The sequence below is a fragment of the Saccostrea echinata genome, unplaced genomic scaffold, assembly GCF_033153115.1.
Source record: "Saccostrea echinata isolate AGI-Se365-2 ecotype Australia unplaced genomic scaffold, CSIRO_AGI_Sech_v1 ptg000012l, whole genome shotgun sequence".
Taxonomy (NCBI): Eukaryota; Metazoa; Mollusca; class Bivalvia; order Ostreida; family Ostreidae; genus Saccostrea; species Saccostrea echinata.
Window position 1 is genome coordinate 23,108,475 of NW_026889761.1, and position 17,411 is coordinate 23,125,885.

Consider the following 17,411-nt stretch of genomic DNA (forward strand, 5'->3'; position numbering starts at 1 on the left):
AATTGCTATTTATACGCAAAGCTACTTCTTATAGACTCCTATAAGGAGATGGAGAAAGAAAATATGTTTACATGTATTTTTTTCTATTTTTTTTTCATTAAGTCTGAGAAATACATTGCTGTTTGGACAGGAGTAAATATCTGCCATTTAATGTGTATATATTGTTTTTTTTTTGTTTAAGAAATGGAGAAATATTTTTTTTGCAATTTTATGTGTGTGAAATTGATTGACCTTTTGAGAAAAGAAGAAAATGTAAAATGCTTAAAATAAAAAGGCATAAGACAATGTTGAATTTCATATCCCAACGGGAAAGAGGGTGTTGCAGAAACTCGTGATTATTCCCTATATCGAGAAGGACATTTAAATACCACGACGCATGAAGAGTTACCTATAAATATAGATGTGCTACGCAGACGACTTAATTTATACGACGGGTATGCCCAGCTTGTTATAACAAAACATTTAACATTACGTTTATTTCTTGCATAGTTTTTCCTAACATAGACTGGTGACTTGTAAGTAAACTTTTTTTCACATCACGTCACTAACGCCAATTTGCACGAGAAAAGTTAGAACGATAAAAAGCAAAATTAATGGCAAGTGCACCTAGCACATCATTTTGAAAGATGTACTGTAGACAGCGTGCGTTAATATTTTTCAATATATATAAAAATGTGTCCAATAATCACGCTGTCGATGCAATATCCAAGAAATTCCATTGAGTCATTTCAATTGTAGTTGTTTCAAATCAAATCTGAGCCACTAATTAACAGAACAATAATGAAACGAAATGCGTATGAAAAAATTAAATTATTTAAAATGATAGTACTTTATTTTTTTAAGACATTGCCATTAGATAATTACATTAGATATATGTCTTATTACTTTTAGATCACAATATCAAGGAAAACAATTTAATTCTGCATGCATTTAAAATATTACCCGTTAACTTTCTGACATTCTCTCCCTCTCTCTTTCTCTCTCAAGAGATTTGTTACATTGTACTTCCATTATGTAAAAAAAAATATGTATATAGATACCAGCCATTCTAGGATTCGAACCCATTCTCAGATAAAATAATCTTTGCATAGAGTCCACACGCTTTACCACTAGACCAGCTCCGACAGTGAAGTATTACTGTGCTATTTTATGTGCACATTTTGCATTTCGGATGGATTATAATTTTTATTCGATTTTTGTGATTTTCCAAAATATGCTTCTTTGAAACAAAAATCGGAAATGGCAGTTTTGAAGAAAAATCCCGTCTCTTTATGCGTATATCAAATTCATTCTGTTTCAAGGAGGCAGTTTTTCAGAACAATGGGGATTCCCTATTTGAAAAACAGAATACTTGATTTATTTTGCTATGTGACTAATTTATAATTCATTTAATGGCAAATTGGAAGTCGATATGCAGTTTCTAAATATTGTTCTATATTGTGCTGTATATACCGTTGTATCTGAAAAAAATGAAGACCGTTTTCTGTTACTTAAAATTTTTCTTTTAAACTGCTACAACTTGAGGGAAAATAACAAAAGAACTGCAACACCCTCTTGTTTGATTATGTATTTAACAACTGTGCTTGCCCTAGCGAAGCCGCACTGTCAAGATATTGCTTAAATTCCAATACAACAGGCAATTTAAATTCAAAGTAATTCTGATGAATTTCAAATTGCAACATGCTTAGCGCTTCCCAGTACTTTCAGTACTTTGATCCTCTACTTAATGGTTCACATTTTTAACCTTCAAATGCTTTTGGACAGTATCAGCAGTAAGTTTGAGGGAAATTTTGGAATCATGCAAAGCATCCTGGGGTCCCTGAAAGCTTATGGACAGAGAATAAGCTTTGCTAGCAGTCGGATTGAGGTTTTACAAGGTAGATGTAATAAAATAGAAGATGAATTCATCATATCTGTCTGTTAAATATAAATTTGGAGATTAATGATGATTACTTCTTTTTCATGTGCTATTTTGTCAACCTATAAATACTCAAGTAAAATTTTCTCATACAATTCAATCAGGAATTTATGCACGGAATGAAGCCATGAAGAAAGTAAAGACAGAAGATGAAGATATGGACGGCACTTCAAGAGGTCGAGATGATACTGAGAGGTAAAAGCTTTCATATTCTTGTTACATTAGGATGCTTTTTATGGTAGCAGTTTTGCTGCAGTTATATATAACTGTTTTATGGTACAACAAAATTATGAAAATAGCACTGTTATGCTAACTTGAACTGCACATTCAATTGACAGTCAGGGGGGAGACTGAAATCCATCATATTGAAAAATGATTAATAATTGTCATTTCTACTAACTACATAATGTAAGTGTTTTTATTATTTTTGTAAATATGACTTGTTTTCATCATATTTCCATTCCCAAGTGAATTCTTCCAACCCATTTACTACAGTGATAAGAAATAGTACACTATCCTGCCATGGACCCATGTGTAGAGAAACATCTTGACAAACATTTGAAACCAAAATAAAGTAGTGCGCCCTGTATAACTAACGAGATCCAGACCTACCAATTTGATAAAAAATGATAAAATACAGTCATATTTATTTTTAGAAGTAACTCTATATAAATAAAATAAACTCCAAATAGTTACGACTGTTTTTGATCATTATTCTAAAAAATGATGAATTTTCGTCATTATTAAAAATCAATTTTATGACTAGAAATCATCATTTTTAAAAATGATGAATTTCAGTCTCACCCTGACTGATTGATGTGAAAGATATTGTTAGAAGAAAAAAAACTTTAAAAAAAGTATGAGCAAAGACAAAAGTGTTTACAGTATGTAATGGTTATTGTACTCAACAATGAAATGAAAAGGCCATTACAAAAGTAGAACAGTTTATGACTACACTGTAGGTGAGGATTAATTGCTCTTGATATTTCTCTTCACATGAAATGCATCTCATCTAATGATATGAGATAAAACAAATGAAATATAGAAATATTCCATATTTCCTCTGAATTAATTAGAGAAAACCTTCACTGCTTATAAACTTTGAAAGTGTCATGTTGCTATGTTGTTGGCCAGAAAATTAATTGTACACAAAGAGATGGGTTACATGAAATACATGTACTAGAGGTATAACGAAAAACAAATAAAAAGCTTTTTTATGACCCAGTAATCTAAGATAGTATTTGCTTTGTCAATCCATCTGTTTTTCCACAAAAGCTTTAACCTTGCCCATAACTTTTGAATGGTTGGTGTTAGGGTTTTCATATTTCACAAGTATATTTCGTTTGACCTCTTGACCTTTGAGTTTGATTCACCTCTGCAAAATTTTACCAAACTTTAAACTTGGCCATAACTTTTGAATGGTTTGTGCAAGGGCTTTCAGATTTATCATGTGTATTCCTTGTGATAGGACCTTCCCTTGTTTACCAACAATTTTGACCTACCGGTATTGACCTTGATTTTGGAGTTTGACCTACTTTTGAACAATAAACTTTGGGCCATAACTTTTGAAGTTTTTGCAAGGACATTCATAGTTTAATTGTGTTTTCCTCGTGAAAGACCTTTCCTTGAATACCATCATTTTTGACCTTTTAACCTTGACCTTGGAATTTGACATACTTTCCAAAAAAACCTTGGCCATAAGTTTTGAATGCTTGGTGCTAGGGCTTTTAGGTATATTCGTTATGACAAGTCTTTTCTTTGGGCACACACATTTTTGATCTTTTGACATTAATCTTGGAGTTTGAACTTGCATTTGAGAAACTTTAACTTTAGTCATGAGCTGCCATATGTGGGCATCAGTGTTTCACAAACACATCTTGTTTTTTTTTTGAACAGAGATAGTCATTTTGCACAAGTTATCAAGTATAATGTATACCTATTGTTTGTCACTCTGTGTTTTTTCAGTGTCACTTATGTATCCTCGGAGCTGGAGCGAGTAATGCACGAGCGAGACAGACTGGCCGCGCAGTTAAAACAGGACGCAGAAACCTGGAGTGAGAGATTACAGGCAGCCACTGCCAAATGTAATTCCTTCTCTGATTTGTATCTCAGTGTAAAGAATAGTGAAATAAATATAATTTGTTTATTCATGGCTTACAAATCTTCATACATAAATCCTACTTGGATCTATATCATTTTAGGTGGAGAAGAGAATAAAAATTTAAGAAAGACAGTGGAAGACTTAGAGCAGGTGCTGCAGGAAAAGACCCAGGTAGTCAACTTTATTTATACTTATTGAAGGAACACTTTAACCTGTCATAAAGTTCATTTTGGATTAAAGACCAGCAACAAGAAAACATATAGTGAAAATTCAATTTTGTTCAAATCTTGACCCCGTAGGGTTCAATGGGGCCACAGTGGAATAGAAATATATAGGAAAAAATCTTAAAAATCTTTGTCTCAAGAGCAGCAATGCCATGATTAGTCATACTGATATGGAGGCATCCTCAGGTAGTGTAGACTCAGTTTTTCCAAATCATGACCCCCGGGGGTAAGGTTAGTCCACAATGCGAGGATCAAAGTTTTACAAATTAATACAGTGGCGCCTCATTTATCCGGACGCCTCTGTCCCCAATGAAATCGTCCGGATAAATGAATCATCTGGATATAATTGAATCACTTCTCAAAAAACACTCTCCAAGCATGTATATATGCACATTCCTGTATCAAATGTGATGGCAAAGGAAAGAAACTTTAATATTTTGATTTATTGTTTTATTTTATAGTTTTAAAAGGAGTAATTAATTAAAGAAAAAATATATTAAAATGTAATTCATACAATAAAAAATGGATAGGCAATTTTATCCTGAGATGTCCTTTTTAAAAACAGTGAAATTATACGCCTCCTCTCTTGCATGTTACTTCATTGGCTGAGCAGATTTTGATCTACTGTTGTTTTATTTTGCCTATTTTATAATTATTGAAGCTCATATGATATGACAGAACTGTTCAGGATCATCATTGAAAATGTTCAAATATAAACTAACCCTGTATATTCCCCGTATATTCATTACACAGGGTTACTATAAAATTAACTGAACACTGCAAGCTAACTCAAATATGCGCAATCAATGAAAGTATTAAAATCATTCAACATAAACACAAGCCATCTTCATGATTATCAATACATGTATTTTTTCCTACAAACTCTAAGTTTGAATTTTGATCATTAAACAATACCTTGAAAAACGTAATCAACTTCTATACGTAATGCCAGTTTTATATTTCTTTTCTGAAGTAATGTATGTTTATAGACAGTAGTACATTAAGAAGAAAGATATTTCATCATTATGTACCTTTCTAAACTGTCTTGTGGGTAAAAAAGCGTTTCAAATACATTTAAGTTTTTAGAAATGGAAAATTGTATTTTAAACCAACGCAATCAACATGATAAATAGCAGTACCAAATTGTGCGTAATTTGTTGTTCATTTTATTTACAACTCTCCAAAATTCTCATGAATTTACCAATGTATATATGGTAAGCAATATTATTTTGAACGGATTATTATTTAATTAATGCACAGTGTAAGCTAAATTCTTTGAGCTTCATAATAAACGTGTGATTTAATTGGGGTATATATAAACACACGCTGATTATAGACGCTATTGTTTGTAGGTCACAGGTAACCACCTTCAAACTGACTGCATGGCCAATGTTTTTACAACAATTAACACTACAGCAAGATAAGTGTGAAAAAGTCATTTCTTGAAAAATTACCGTCCAGATAAATGAGTCAATTTTCAATAAACTATTATGTTTTGTAGTAGAAATTGACCGTCCGGATGTGGAACGCGAATTTCCGGATTAATGAGACGAAATAACGTGGAAAAATCTGTTCTGTTCCCAAAAAATATTGTCCAGATGGTGAAGCATCCGCATAAATGGCGTCCGGATAAACGCATCGCCACTGTATATAGGAAAAATCTTCAAAAAAATTGCCTTCTCAAGAAAAGCAGAGTTATGATTAGTCATATTGTTATGAAAGCATCTTCATGTAGTGTAGATTCAATTTTATTCAAGTCATGACCCCTGGGGGAAGGTGGGGCCACAATTTATTTAAAAAATTCTACTCAAGAACAGCAAAGCTGTGATAAGTCATATTGATATGGAAGCATCCTCAGGTATTGGAGATCAAATTTTGTTCAAATCATGACCCCTGAGGGGTAGGGAGGGGCCACAATGGGTGATTGAAGTGTTACATAGGAATATATAATAGAAAAAATCTGCTGATGAAGTACAGCAGTGTCATATTGACTCAGGTGAGCATTGTGGCCCGTGGACCTCTTGTTCTTTTTTGTTCAAACATTCATTTGATGCTATAGTTTGTGTCCTTTCATTTAATGTGAGTTTTTGTTGTCTTTGATTTTTTTTTTAATTTATAGGTTGAAGTGGGGGGATAAAATTAATGAATCTACTTTGTGATTGCTTTTGTCAAAAAATGTTCACTCTCCATATTTCCTACAATCTTGCCTTTTGACTTTATCTAAATTGATGTTTTGTCCATCAGAAATGCTCATGTCTGGAGGAATTGTCTGAAAAAGTCCAAGGTGAATTAGAGGAAGCATACGATAACATAGATCATTTGAAGACAGAATTAGCGAAGAGGGAAGTAGGAATGGAACAAGGTAACATGATAAATTACCAGGCCATTAAAAGAAAATATTGATGAGGAGTCTAAAGCTGTGTTTCTCCTGAATAGGGTCTTTGTGTGGAGACAGATGAATTGATTAGGACCATAAGCTGTCAATTTTTATGAATTAGGTCTTGTTAGAAATATCTGATATGATTAGGACTATAAGCTGTTGATTTCTATCAATAAGGTCTTTGTAAGAAATAACTGTTTTGATCAGGCTTCAGGATCATAAAAATTCTTAAGCTGAAGTCAAAATCTTTATGTAATGCTAAAATGTTGTAGAAGTCAAGTGGACCAAAATTAAAATATTTTTCATTATTGCTTTACAAAAGTGTTGTTCTCTGCAAATTAAAAGATTAATTCAATAATCAACAAATATTTTACAGGCGATTCAAAATTTGACTGAAGTCAAAATCCATTTCATGATTCTAGGCCCAGAACTATAAGCTGTCCATCTCTGTGAATTAGGTCAAAATTTAAAGATAAATGAGTTCTTCATTTGTTTTACAGTCATGTCAGAACAAAAGTCAGAAATAGAAGCAGAATTTCGAGAGCAGCTGGCAGAGTATGACAGAAAACTCAGTGATGCTAAAAGAGAGCACACTAAGGCAGGTCAGTAATATAAGACACATCAAGGGAGGTCAGTAATATAAGGCACACCAAGGCAGGTCAGTAATATAAGGCACACCTAGGCAGGTCAGTAATATAAGGCACACCAAGGCAGGTCAGTAATATAAGACACACTAAGGCAGGTCAGTAATATAAGGCACACCAAGGCAGGTCAGTAATTTTAAGGCACACCTAGGCAGGTCAGTAATATAAGGCACACCTAGGCAGGTCAGTAATATAAGGCACACCTAGGCAGGTCAGTAATGTAAGGTACACCTTGACAGGTTAGTAATATAGGCACACCTTGGCAGGTTTGTTATATAAGGCACACCAAAGACCCACTAAGGCAGGTCAGTAATATAATACACACCTTTGCAGGTTAGTAGTGTAAAGTACACATTTGCAGGTTAGTAATTATATGGCACCCCTTGGCAGGTCAGTAATTAGAAGGCATACCAAGGCAGGTCAGTAATTTTAAGGCACACCAAGACAGATTAGTAATACAAAACATACCAAGACAGGTTAGTAATATAAGGCACATAAAGGGTAGGTGAGTCATTAAATGTTTACTACTGTGTGTAAAATATACATGTGCAATGTTGATACAATGCTGTTGTACATTGTACAGTGATGTCAACTCGATGTTGTCCAATATTTCGATGTCAGTGTAAAAAAAGGATAATACATAACAATGTTATTATGATGTTGACTTGATGTCGTAAAACATTGCTATGTGAACGATGTAAATATAATATGGGATACAAAATATATTTGTAAGGTGTTGAATAAGATGTGGACAATATTTGATAAAACATCATACACAAGAGATACCTCATTCAGTTTCAATAGGAAAATGTCTTCATGTATTTTAGTTTCAAATTTACCCGTAGGAGCTAGATTGAGTTATATAAGGAATTTATAGTATTACATAGAAGTAGATATTGGGGTAAGGTGGAGTTATATTGGAGATTAATAGTATTTATAGATGGCATTATTTTAGGTATTTATAGGATTGCATGGTAGTAGAGATAGAAGTTAGATGGAGTTATATTAGGGATTTTTAGTATTGCATGGGAGCAGACATGGGATTAGATGGAATTATATTTGGGATCTATAGTATTGCATGGGAGCAGACATAGGGGTTAGATGGAATTATATTTGGGATCTATAGTATTGCATGGGAGCAGACATAGGGGTTACATTGAATTATATTCGGGATTTATAGTGCTATGTGGTAGTAAACAAAGAATAAGAAACAGATTATGTTTTCTCAGAAATGTTTACAAGGGTTAGTGTTAATGAGGTTTCCATTTTGGCTTTAGGGTCTCTTGTTCTGAGAGGAATTCATTGAAATAATCGTAATTTGTCATAATTACCGTATAATCCCTATTAACCGCCCCTGCCCCTATAAGCGCCCCCTAGGTCTTTTTCAATTGTCGAGAAATAAGGGCCCCCTGTACAGTGATTAAAATCATCTAGAATTGTATCGAAAGTCCACCATAATTTGAAGAAAGTGAAAATGAAACTTGGTTATTGGGTAACTAGTTTGTAAAGTATTCCTGAAAGTGAAAGATTTTTAGAATGACCTAATCATTATGTATTTCTGAAAGTGAAAGTTACCAACAAAATTTGTTCTCTAATTTCTTCTAATTTCTTGGTGGAAAAATGAATCATATATCATAATTTAGATGGATTATCTTAACTTAAAGGGAAGTTAGACAACCTTTTAGCTCTTCTCTGAATTTTTTTTTTTCAAAAGATTTTTTGAAGTTAAAATATGACATAAAATATTATAATTAGAATACCAAAATAACCGCCCCCTTTTCACAATTTTCTAAGAGCCCAGGACGGTTAATAGGGATTATATGGTAATATCAAGTAAAACTGAGGACAATGAACTGTATGGAGGATAAGCACTATTAATTTGCTGTCAAAATTGTTTTACATCTTGTCTTTACAGTCTTCAATAATTCATTTGATAATGTTGTCTTGCTCTGGCAAATAATAAATCACATGATTAGAAACCTTAAAAACCTTTAAATTCCATGAACATTACATTTTATCAAATCCCCAATTCATCATAAAAAGCTTAATCTGATGTTTCGCCAGCAGGAAAATGTTTCTCAGCTATCTGTATAACCAGTGGTCTCTCATTTTTTTACCAATGATTAGACCTTTATTACAGTAAAGACACATAAGAATGTGCACACATTTAATGCACAGGTTTTTTATCTATGAAGAAATAAAATAAAATAGATTTTTTTTTTGCCTGGCCATGTCCAATCCATCTTTTCATGTTAGCAATCAGCTCAGTGTAAAACATTTCCAAAGAAACTAAGATATTTTCAACAATATTGATAAATATTGTATCTGTAAATAAAAAGTGATAATAATGTAATAAAGAACATATATTTTAAAGTTCCATCTTGGTTAAAGGCATAATGTAGTTGTGTATCCTTGACCTTTCACTCAGGGCTAAACATTTTCATTCTGTAGATTTAAGATAATGTCATAGAAAATTGCAAAGAATATCTCTACTTAAGCATCTCATTAGATCTATATGTTTTTGTTTAAGCAGATGAATGTTGTAATAAAAAAACTTATTTTGACACTACCGTATATACTTGCCTATAAGTCGTTTTTTTGGGAGTTAATCTTTGGTCCAAAACCCTTTATCCGATTTATATGCGAGTTATAAAAAGATCGGTATTTTAGCAAGTCAATCCCTCAAATTTAAACTTAAAAAATACAACAGACTTATAGGCGGACCGACTTATAGGCGAGTATATACAGTATGTCAGACTCAGACCTCATGTCTTTTGGCATAATTACATTTAGTACATTTAGGTCGTGTTCTTCATTACAGCAAGAGGAATTCTGCTACACAGCTTATTGCAAATGTCCCAGTAAATGCAGTCAAAAAAATTTCCAACCCAGAAATTTGTGAATAGCAAAAAAAAAAAAAAAAAAAAAAAAAAATCCTTTCCTTTCCTAAATGTTTTTCTTGACTAGTGAAAAAAAAAAACGTAAAGTCCATTCCCAAATGTGAAAAAAAAACTATTTCGTGGTGGTAGTGGGGGTTCTACATTTTTGGGGTTGGAGGGGTGTAGTTCCAAAAAGTCATTTTTTATTTGCTTCAGTATATACTTAATAACTCTGCAAATTCCTTTGGGGGGGGGGGGGGGTCCATACCCCGCAACCCCCCCCCCTCTAGATCCACACATGATCAATCTTGGTAGCATGGTGATTAAAACACTTGCATTTCAACTGGGAGGATTTGATTATCGATATCATGCACATCTATTTCGAGTTGACCAATAGCCTATTAATATTGTGGGATAAGAAGCATGTCAACACAGTATGCAAATGTCAAAGTAGAAACAACACACCATAGGACGAAGTATCCAATAAAATTGTATCTCTGCAAGAGAACTATTATATATCCTTATACCAAAAGGTTGCATTCTTGATTCACTTTAAGGTTCATTGATACTCTGATAAGAGAGATAACTCTTAATGGCATAAATGTCTATTATCCCTTTATAAATTTGTCATGTTGAAGTGCCTTTTTCGTCCAATTTTGCCCCGCAAGCTATGCTATAATTGTTTTTATTTTACTTAAAAAATAGATTTCTTTTGGAAAATCATAAGAGTGAAGAAACATTTTATATGAGTGAGCAGAGGGTTTATGAACCTTAAGGCCAATTTCTTGCATATGATAAAATATTACTTTGTATAGCAGTAAATATGAAATACAAGTCATTAAATGAAAATTCTGAAGTATCTTATCGAGTCTATTGAATTTTCAGTGGTATCATTACGACAGTTGGAACGGCAGGTGGCTAGGGAGAAGGATCGTACTGCAGAGCAGAGCTTGATGGTGGAGAAGCACTATAGTCATCAGTTATCTACCCTACAGGAACAGGTGAAGTCACTGGAGAAGGAGAGGAATCTTATGATGGTCAGTCTTCTTGTTTACATCAGAGTGACATCATGTCCTGTGGAACAAGCTTTATAGTGAAGTGGGGTGGGGCATTTGAACAGATTTATTTTGTGTTATGATGTAAAACATTGTAAAGGGTGTACCTAAAGTAAACTCTGTTCACACTGATATAAGGCAGGAGGAAAAAGAACATGATTTTATAGGTATGTAAAGAAATAAAGAAAAAAATTGAATAAAAATATGTTGTATAATTGTAAAGTTAAAATTGTAACATTATTGTAAGAAAAATTACTATTATATTTAAAATTACTATTACATCAGTCTTGTAATATTTCTTGAAGCATGTACAGTTGAACTTCGGTACCTCAAATACTGATATCTCGAAAACCATGGATATATCAAAGTGATTTTGAAGTCCCAAGCACTTACTTCTTAAGTATTTTACCCAGGATATCTCAAATCATCAGATATCTCGAAATATTTTCCTGGTCCAATGAAGTTCGAGATAACGAGGTTTGAATGTATTTATAAGCAGTACAAAAAGAAAAAAAAAATAAAGCACAGTCATAAATGAGCTGGCTGACAACTGGGATTTTACTTGTTCCAGAACATTCCACCAAACTTTTATATGATAACACCCATTTTTTTCAGAAATATTTTTTTGTGTATCAGGAATACATAAAAGATTTCACAAGTATCAACACTTTTGTTGACATATTAGCTCTGAAAACACATAGATTATCTCATTTTCCAAAACACTCTTAGCCTCTTGCAAGGGGGCTATGTACTCGCAAAAGACACATTCTAGTTTCATAGTATGTGTGGTCCAAAAAAATAGCAAATTATTTCTGACAACTGATTTTAATTTTTAATTATGCTTCCTTTCCTTTTTGAAATGTTTTGATGGTAGATAAATATATAATTAAAACTCTGATAGAATTGATAGAAAATTTAACCTCCATCTAACAGTCCCAGTGGAATGTCTCTATTCTTTGAAATACCAGTAAATATCTTTCTGTCTTTTGTTAGTCAGCAGGATTACAAAGTATTTATGTGAGGATGCACATTAAGAAAAAGGATTTATTTGGTATATATAGACAAATGCACAAGTACATCTACATTTCAATGTTGCATCTATACAAACCATTGTTTTGGTAATGGTATATTAACTTTGTCCATCCAGTGCCAATTCACTTTAGAAAAAAAGGGAGAAAAAAGGGAGAAAATTGACATTTTATTGATCCTAATCAAATGCAAATTCAATTGAAGAATTCGATCAAATATTGAAATTACACAGCTTAGCACTGAATTGCAGATTTGACTGAATTATTAACAGACTAAAATTTTTGCTAATAGGGACAGTTTTCCCCTCTTTTTTGGAGGGTGTCAAGTTATTTTCATGGTAAGTCAATAAACATGAATTAATCAGCTACACACCCTGCAGCACCAGAGGATTAGTGTAAGGGGTCAAATAATTATTTCCAATTATTATAAATAGCTTGTTAATGTGAAATTATTCAAGGATAGCGAGTAATCATTAATTATTCATAATCTATTTTCCTTTGTAAAACCTGACAGTAAATGTTTTTTTTTTCATTAATTATCCTTGGAGTATATTGCTTTCTGCAAAAATGAGCAATTTTGTTAATGAGAAATTCAAAAGGCTGGTAGAAATTGACAGCTGAACTCCTTCCAATAATTACAGGCAACACTCAGACAGGAGGGCTTGTTGAGTAAAGTGAGGTCACAAAGGTCGGAACCCATCCAGGTACAGGAACTAGATGTTGGCCAGCAGTTCAAAAAGGTCACAACTATTCATGACAATGTCCCTGGAGAAGAGAGGGAAAATGGTATACATGGCTAAATTATTAATATATGCATTTTTCATAACAAAACCCTACCAATATAATTCAATCATTGGCATGATTATATCCCTTGTGGTGTTTTAGCTTATCTTTCGAGTAATTAGAGCACCTTTAGCCATATCTTGATTATTTTACTATAAAACTTAAAAGAAAAGAATACAGTTATTTAATAAAAATGTCTGATTAATGATCTGGTCACATTGTTCTTCTTGAAATTCCCATAGGGCAAATGTTATTCCTCAGCATAGCCCATTGCAATGTGAAGGACCAACAATATCATTTCCTTTTAATAATCAGATTATTATTACGGTATATCATGAATTATATATTGTGGAGATTATGTAAGAGCCCTTTGCTCACAAACTTCTTGGATTTCTTATTTGTAGAATATTTATTTCTGCAAGAGTTTGTTCAGTTTTGAAGAAACTTTTTCACTACCGGTACAAACACGCATGACAGTACAATATGGTATATTTCCTGGAAAGACTTTTACATGTTTTATTTTAAGTAGACAGTATATTTAATAATACATTCTTTTGTTAGGCTTCTCTTGACCAAGAACATTGTTCTTTAAAGATAAATCCCAGGAATAATAAGAAGAAAATATATTTACACAGTCACTGACTTCTCAAACGTAATTGCTGACCGCTAAAACGATCCTCTTGGGTGGGATTGGTCTATGATTATATATTATCTATTTACTTATTTTACAAAGGTTTTTGCTTTATGATTCCTATTTTTTAGCAATTTATAATTCATACTCATTCCACAGATGAGCAGTAAACAATGTTTTCTGAAGCTTTACTTAATTATACCATCCGAATTACCAGGACAATCCTCCCTACCCATGGGTACAGGCAAATAATAAAGATATCAAAGAAACTGTGGTTACCCATGCAGCAACATATCGAAACATTCTAAGCTAATAGGAGAAAAAAATCTTTTGACAGTTTTTCAATTTATGTGTATTTTAAGGTCAAAATTGATAATTTAAAATATTTTGAGTGTGTCTTTCAATTTTGAAAAGTTCACAAAGAATATGAACTTATAGACTTATCATACAGGCATTTGCAACAACTTATTTTGTAAGTAAATTATGAATAGCTTTGTGTAGAAGAAGAAGTTGAAAATGTTCAAATGTTAACACATAACACACGGCGGATGACGCAGGACGACAGACAAAAATAGTTAGCAATAGGTCACGTGAGTCGCTCAGGTGACCTAAAAATGACCATATTTATTTAGAAAAGTTTGAATAATCATCAAAAGTGCAGCATTTTAATTTGCTCATTGGTGAAAGAATCATCCTTCATAGCATCACATGTACACATTTCTAATGTGCAGATTATTAAATAATAGCTTATTCGTGACGGAATTTCATGGTTTTGCATAATTTTTACAAGCAAAAAAAAGGTGGTGTACATCTTCTAATAAACCACATGAACAATCTGGACTTGCTATTAATTTCCAAAGGAATAAATCAGAGTTTAAAATACAACAAAACAGGATTCAGCGGACCGGGCTCTTTTATTTACATGGATCTATCTCAAAGTTTCCAGTTTAATTGCTCATTACTTAGAATTGTAATAGGTAAAGTTTGCATTTCTTTTCAAATTTTATTATTTAGAATCAAAAAGGTTTGATTGATTCATTTAGTACATAGTTTACAGTTCCAACATCATATTCCAGTTTCCTCTACAGATGATTATAGTTCATTGAAATTAAATCAGAATAGAAATCCCCTTTTAATTTATCCAGTCATTTTATTTAGTACACAATCTAAGATTTTCATTTTGGTTGAATAAAGTTGTCACTAAAAATATCACCAGAAGTTAAATTAAAGTATTAAACCACTATCTAAAATAAAGCCCTTCCTTCAGATGTAAAATGTCCATTCTAAACCCTGCTGGTTTAAGTTATCAACTGGTAAAGCATATTTTTACTGAAAGCAATATGAACTGTATTTTTGAGAAACAATTTTGATGTTAAAATGTGCTATTATGATAAAGCTGTATGTAACTTAGACCTTTATGATCAATTAGACTAAATTAAAGTATCAAATTGTTTCAGAAGAAAGATTCCTGTACAATGGACTCTATAGTATTATATAAGGAAGCAATATTGTACAGGACAATAATGTAATTTTGCTTCAACCAAAGCTTAAATTAGTTTTTCCATCACAAATATAAACAATACAAGTTGATAAACATTCTTCATTTCTGTCATTGAAATATTTAATTACAATATAGCAACAAAAATTTCCGACATCAGAGTTATAGCTCATATTGCTTGAAGTGTTTAAAATAATTAAGAGGAAGAAGATGATAAAATCAACTGTCAGAGGCATAAATAAATAATTATAAAGCTTATCAGAGAGGGTCACATCTATTAGTTTACTGTCAGACGATGTCTCGGATGAAAGCCCTGCACTTAGCAGCTCAATTGAATCTACACTGAAGAAAAGAATGCAGAAATTGCTTTGGTCAGAAGACACACATGCTTAATCAAACAAAAGAAAGTAATTTGAAGATCTTTCTACACAAATTATGGACAATGTTAAAGCATTTTGAAACAGTTAATCTTTTGATAATCATTACATGTATATATAAATTACTGGGGTGCTTAATGTTAGACTGTGTCACTGTTTGTTTACTACTTAATTAAAATTTAAGTTAAAATTTGGACAATGCTGAAAGATTCACCAATTGTTAATCTGAATATAAGTATCTAATATTTTGTTTATGATATTTACTTTTTCAATTTTGTTTTAATTTTAAATTTCTGTATTTTTTAGTTAATAAAACAAAACAAAAAAACCCTTTAAAAAATCGTCAGCAGTTATGAAGTTTATCATGAAAGTTATTAATTTGACCCTGTCTTTCAGTACTGTATCAGTACTTTGATTATTTACAAGAGATTATAACAAATTTAGCTTAAAATAATATTTTCATTTAATGTTTTTATTCACCTTTTTTTCTCTCCTTACAATAGAAAAAAAAATTAAGTATTTTAAAAGTTGTTTAATATTTCTCATTTTCAGGGAATGAAGAACCAATATCAGCTGTTTTAGAGGATTTAAAAGTGTTAACCACCGCAGTTATGGAGGACGATTTCTCTGGCTCAGATTCAGATAGCTGATAAGTAATAATGTATAGATACAGGATTCTAACTGTGATATAACATGACAGGACTAGCTGCTCCCCTCTGTGTGTGTCAGAGAAGATGAAATAAGGAGACTGTCAAATCAATGATGCCCTAGAAAAAGGAGAAAGGGCAGTGAAAGAAGGTTTTTTTTTTTCTCGTTTCAAAAATGGAAGAACATTTTGTAATTCTTTTGACCTAAATCTAAAAGGGTCCAATAAGATTAATCTGATAAGGTTCCTTTAGTAGGATAAAGCCTTGTAAAAACCATGTCTCCACATGATAATTGGAGTGCTGTCACTAGTGCAGTGCACATTGTTTCTAGATACAGATTATTGAATAGCTTAGAAATACTTTATTATGTATATGACCTTATTGTAGTTAAAAGTACAATAAATGATAATGACCGAAGATTGTCCCAATTTGACTGGCGATAAACACAGCTAAATAGCGATAAGCCTAAAATTATATGATAATGGTCAATAGCAATTAAGAATTTGATTCCAGTAAACACATATGAACAAAAAAAATATCTGTAAGGAAAAGTTTTTTTCCAATGTCTTCATTTTGATGAGTTTTCTTCTATCTAATATCTGATTTTGTACTCCATTCCATGGACAAATAGAAGAATCAGACACCGCTCTCCCATGTGATTGGAATAACAGTATCAGTACTCTCAATCAGACAATACTGTAAACGTATTACATTTAGCTATACATGAATTCTTTTTTGCGCCTTTCGCAGAAAGATACTTCTCCTAAATCAAGCACAACGCTAAATGTCCTGCACATACATACATAAATAAGACCATTAAGAAACATTAAGAAATGCGCTAAATCAAATCTACGCTAACTTGTTCAAAAATCAATTTCCACCAAATATCGTACACACTAAATATAATACATTTACAGTATAACAATGTGAATGTGATGGGACTTTGAACAATACACTAAGGCTTTAGAATAGTCATGGACATCAAAAAAACCAATTATACATGATGTCTCATTTGATTTTACTTTTAAATTATCTTTTGTCAGTAAACAATAATGTCTGCATCACATTTACACAAAACTTTACTCTATTTCCTTGAAACGTTGAAATGGCCTTTTTAAGGAAGCTAAAGGAAGTCAATACTTGGATTCTTAAGGAGGTTCGATCCTGAACTTTTGAGCAGATTTTGGTCAGGACCTTTATTTCTAAAATTCTGCATCATTTTTATGTTCTAACATTGAATCTGGAT

General features: G+C 32.2%; 1 protein-coding gene across 1 annotated transcript in view; it reads left to right on the top strand.

The window, feature by feature from the left end:
- LOC133185564 (coiled-coil alpha-helical rod protein 1-like) overlaps nucleotides 1-16,705 on the top strand; it is a 31,507-nt gene extending 14,802 nt beyond the window's left edge. The window contains exons 11-19 of the mRNA XM_061320858.1: nucleotides 1,765-1,877; nucleotides 2,023-2,113; nucleotides 3,884-4,002; nucleotides 4,120-4,190; nucleotides 6,488-6,605; nucleotides 7,124-7,225; nucleotides 11,032-11,183; nucleotides 12,871-13,015; nucleotides 16,071-16,705. Of these exons, the coding sequence (XP_061176842.1) occupies nucleotides 1,765-1,877; nucleotides 2,023-2,113; nucleotides 3,884-4,002; nucleotides 4,120-4,190; nucleotides 6,488-6,605; nucleotides 7,124-7,225; nucleotides 11,032-11,183; nucleotides 12,871-13,015; nucleotides 16,071-16,168 (1,009 nt within the window). The 3' untranslated portion in view covers nucleotides 16,169-16,705. The remainder of the gene's footprint in view (nucleotides 1-1,764; nucleotides 1,878-2,022; nucleotides 2,114-3,883; nucleotides 4,003-4,119; nucleotides 4,191-6,487; nucleotides 6,606-7,123; nucleotides 7,226-11,031; nucleotides 11,184-12,870; nucleotides 13,016-16,070) is intronic.
- The last annotated feature ends 706 nt before the right edge of the window (nucleotides 16,706-17,411 follow it).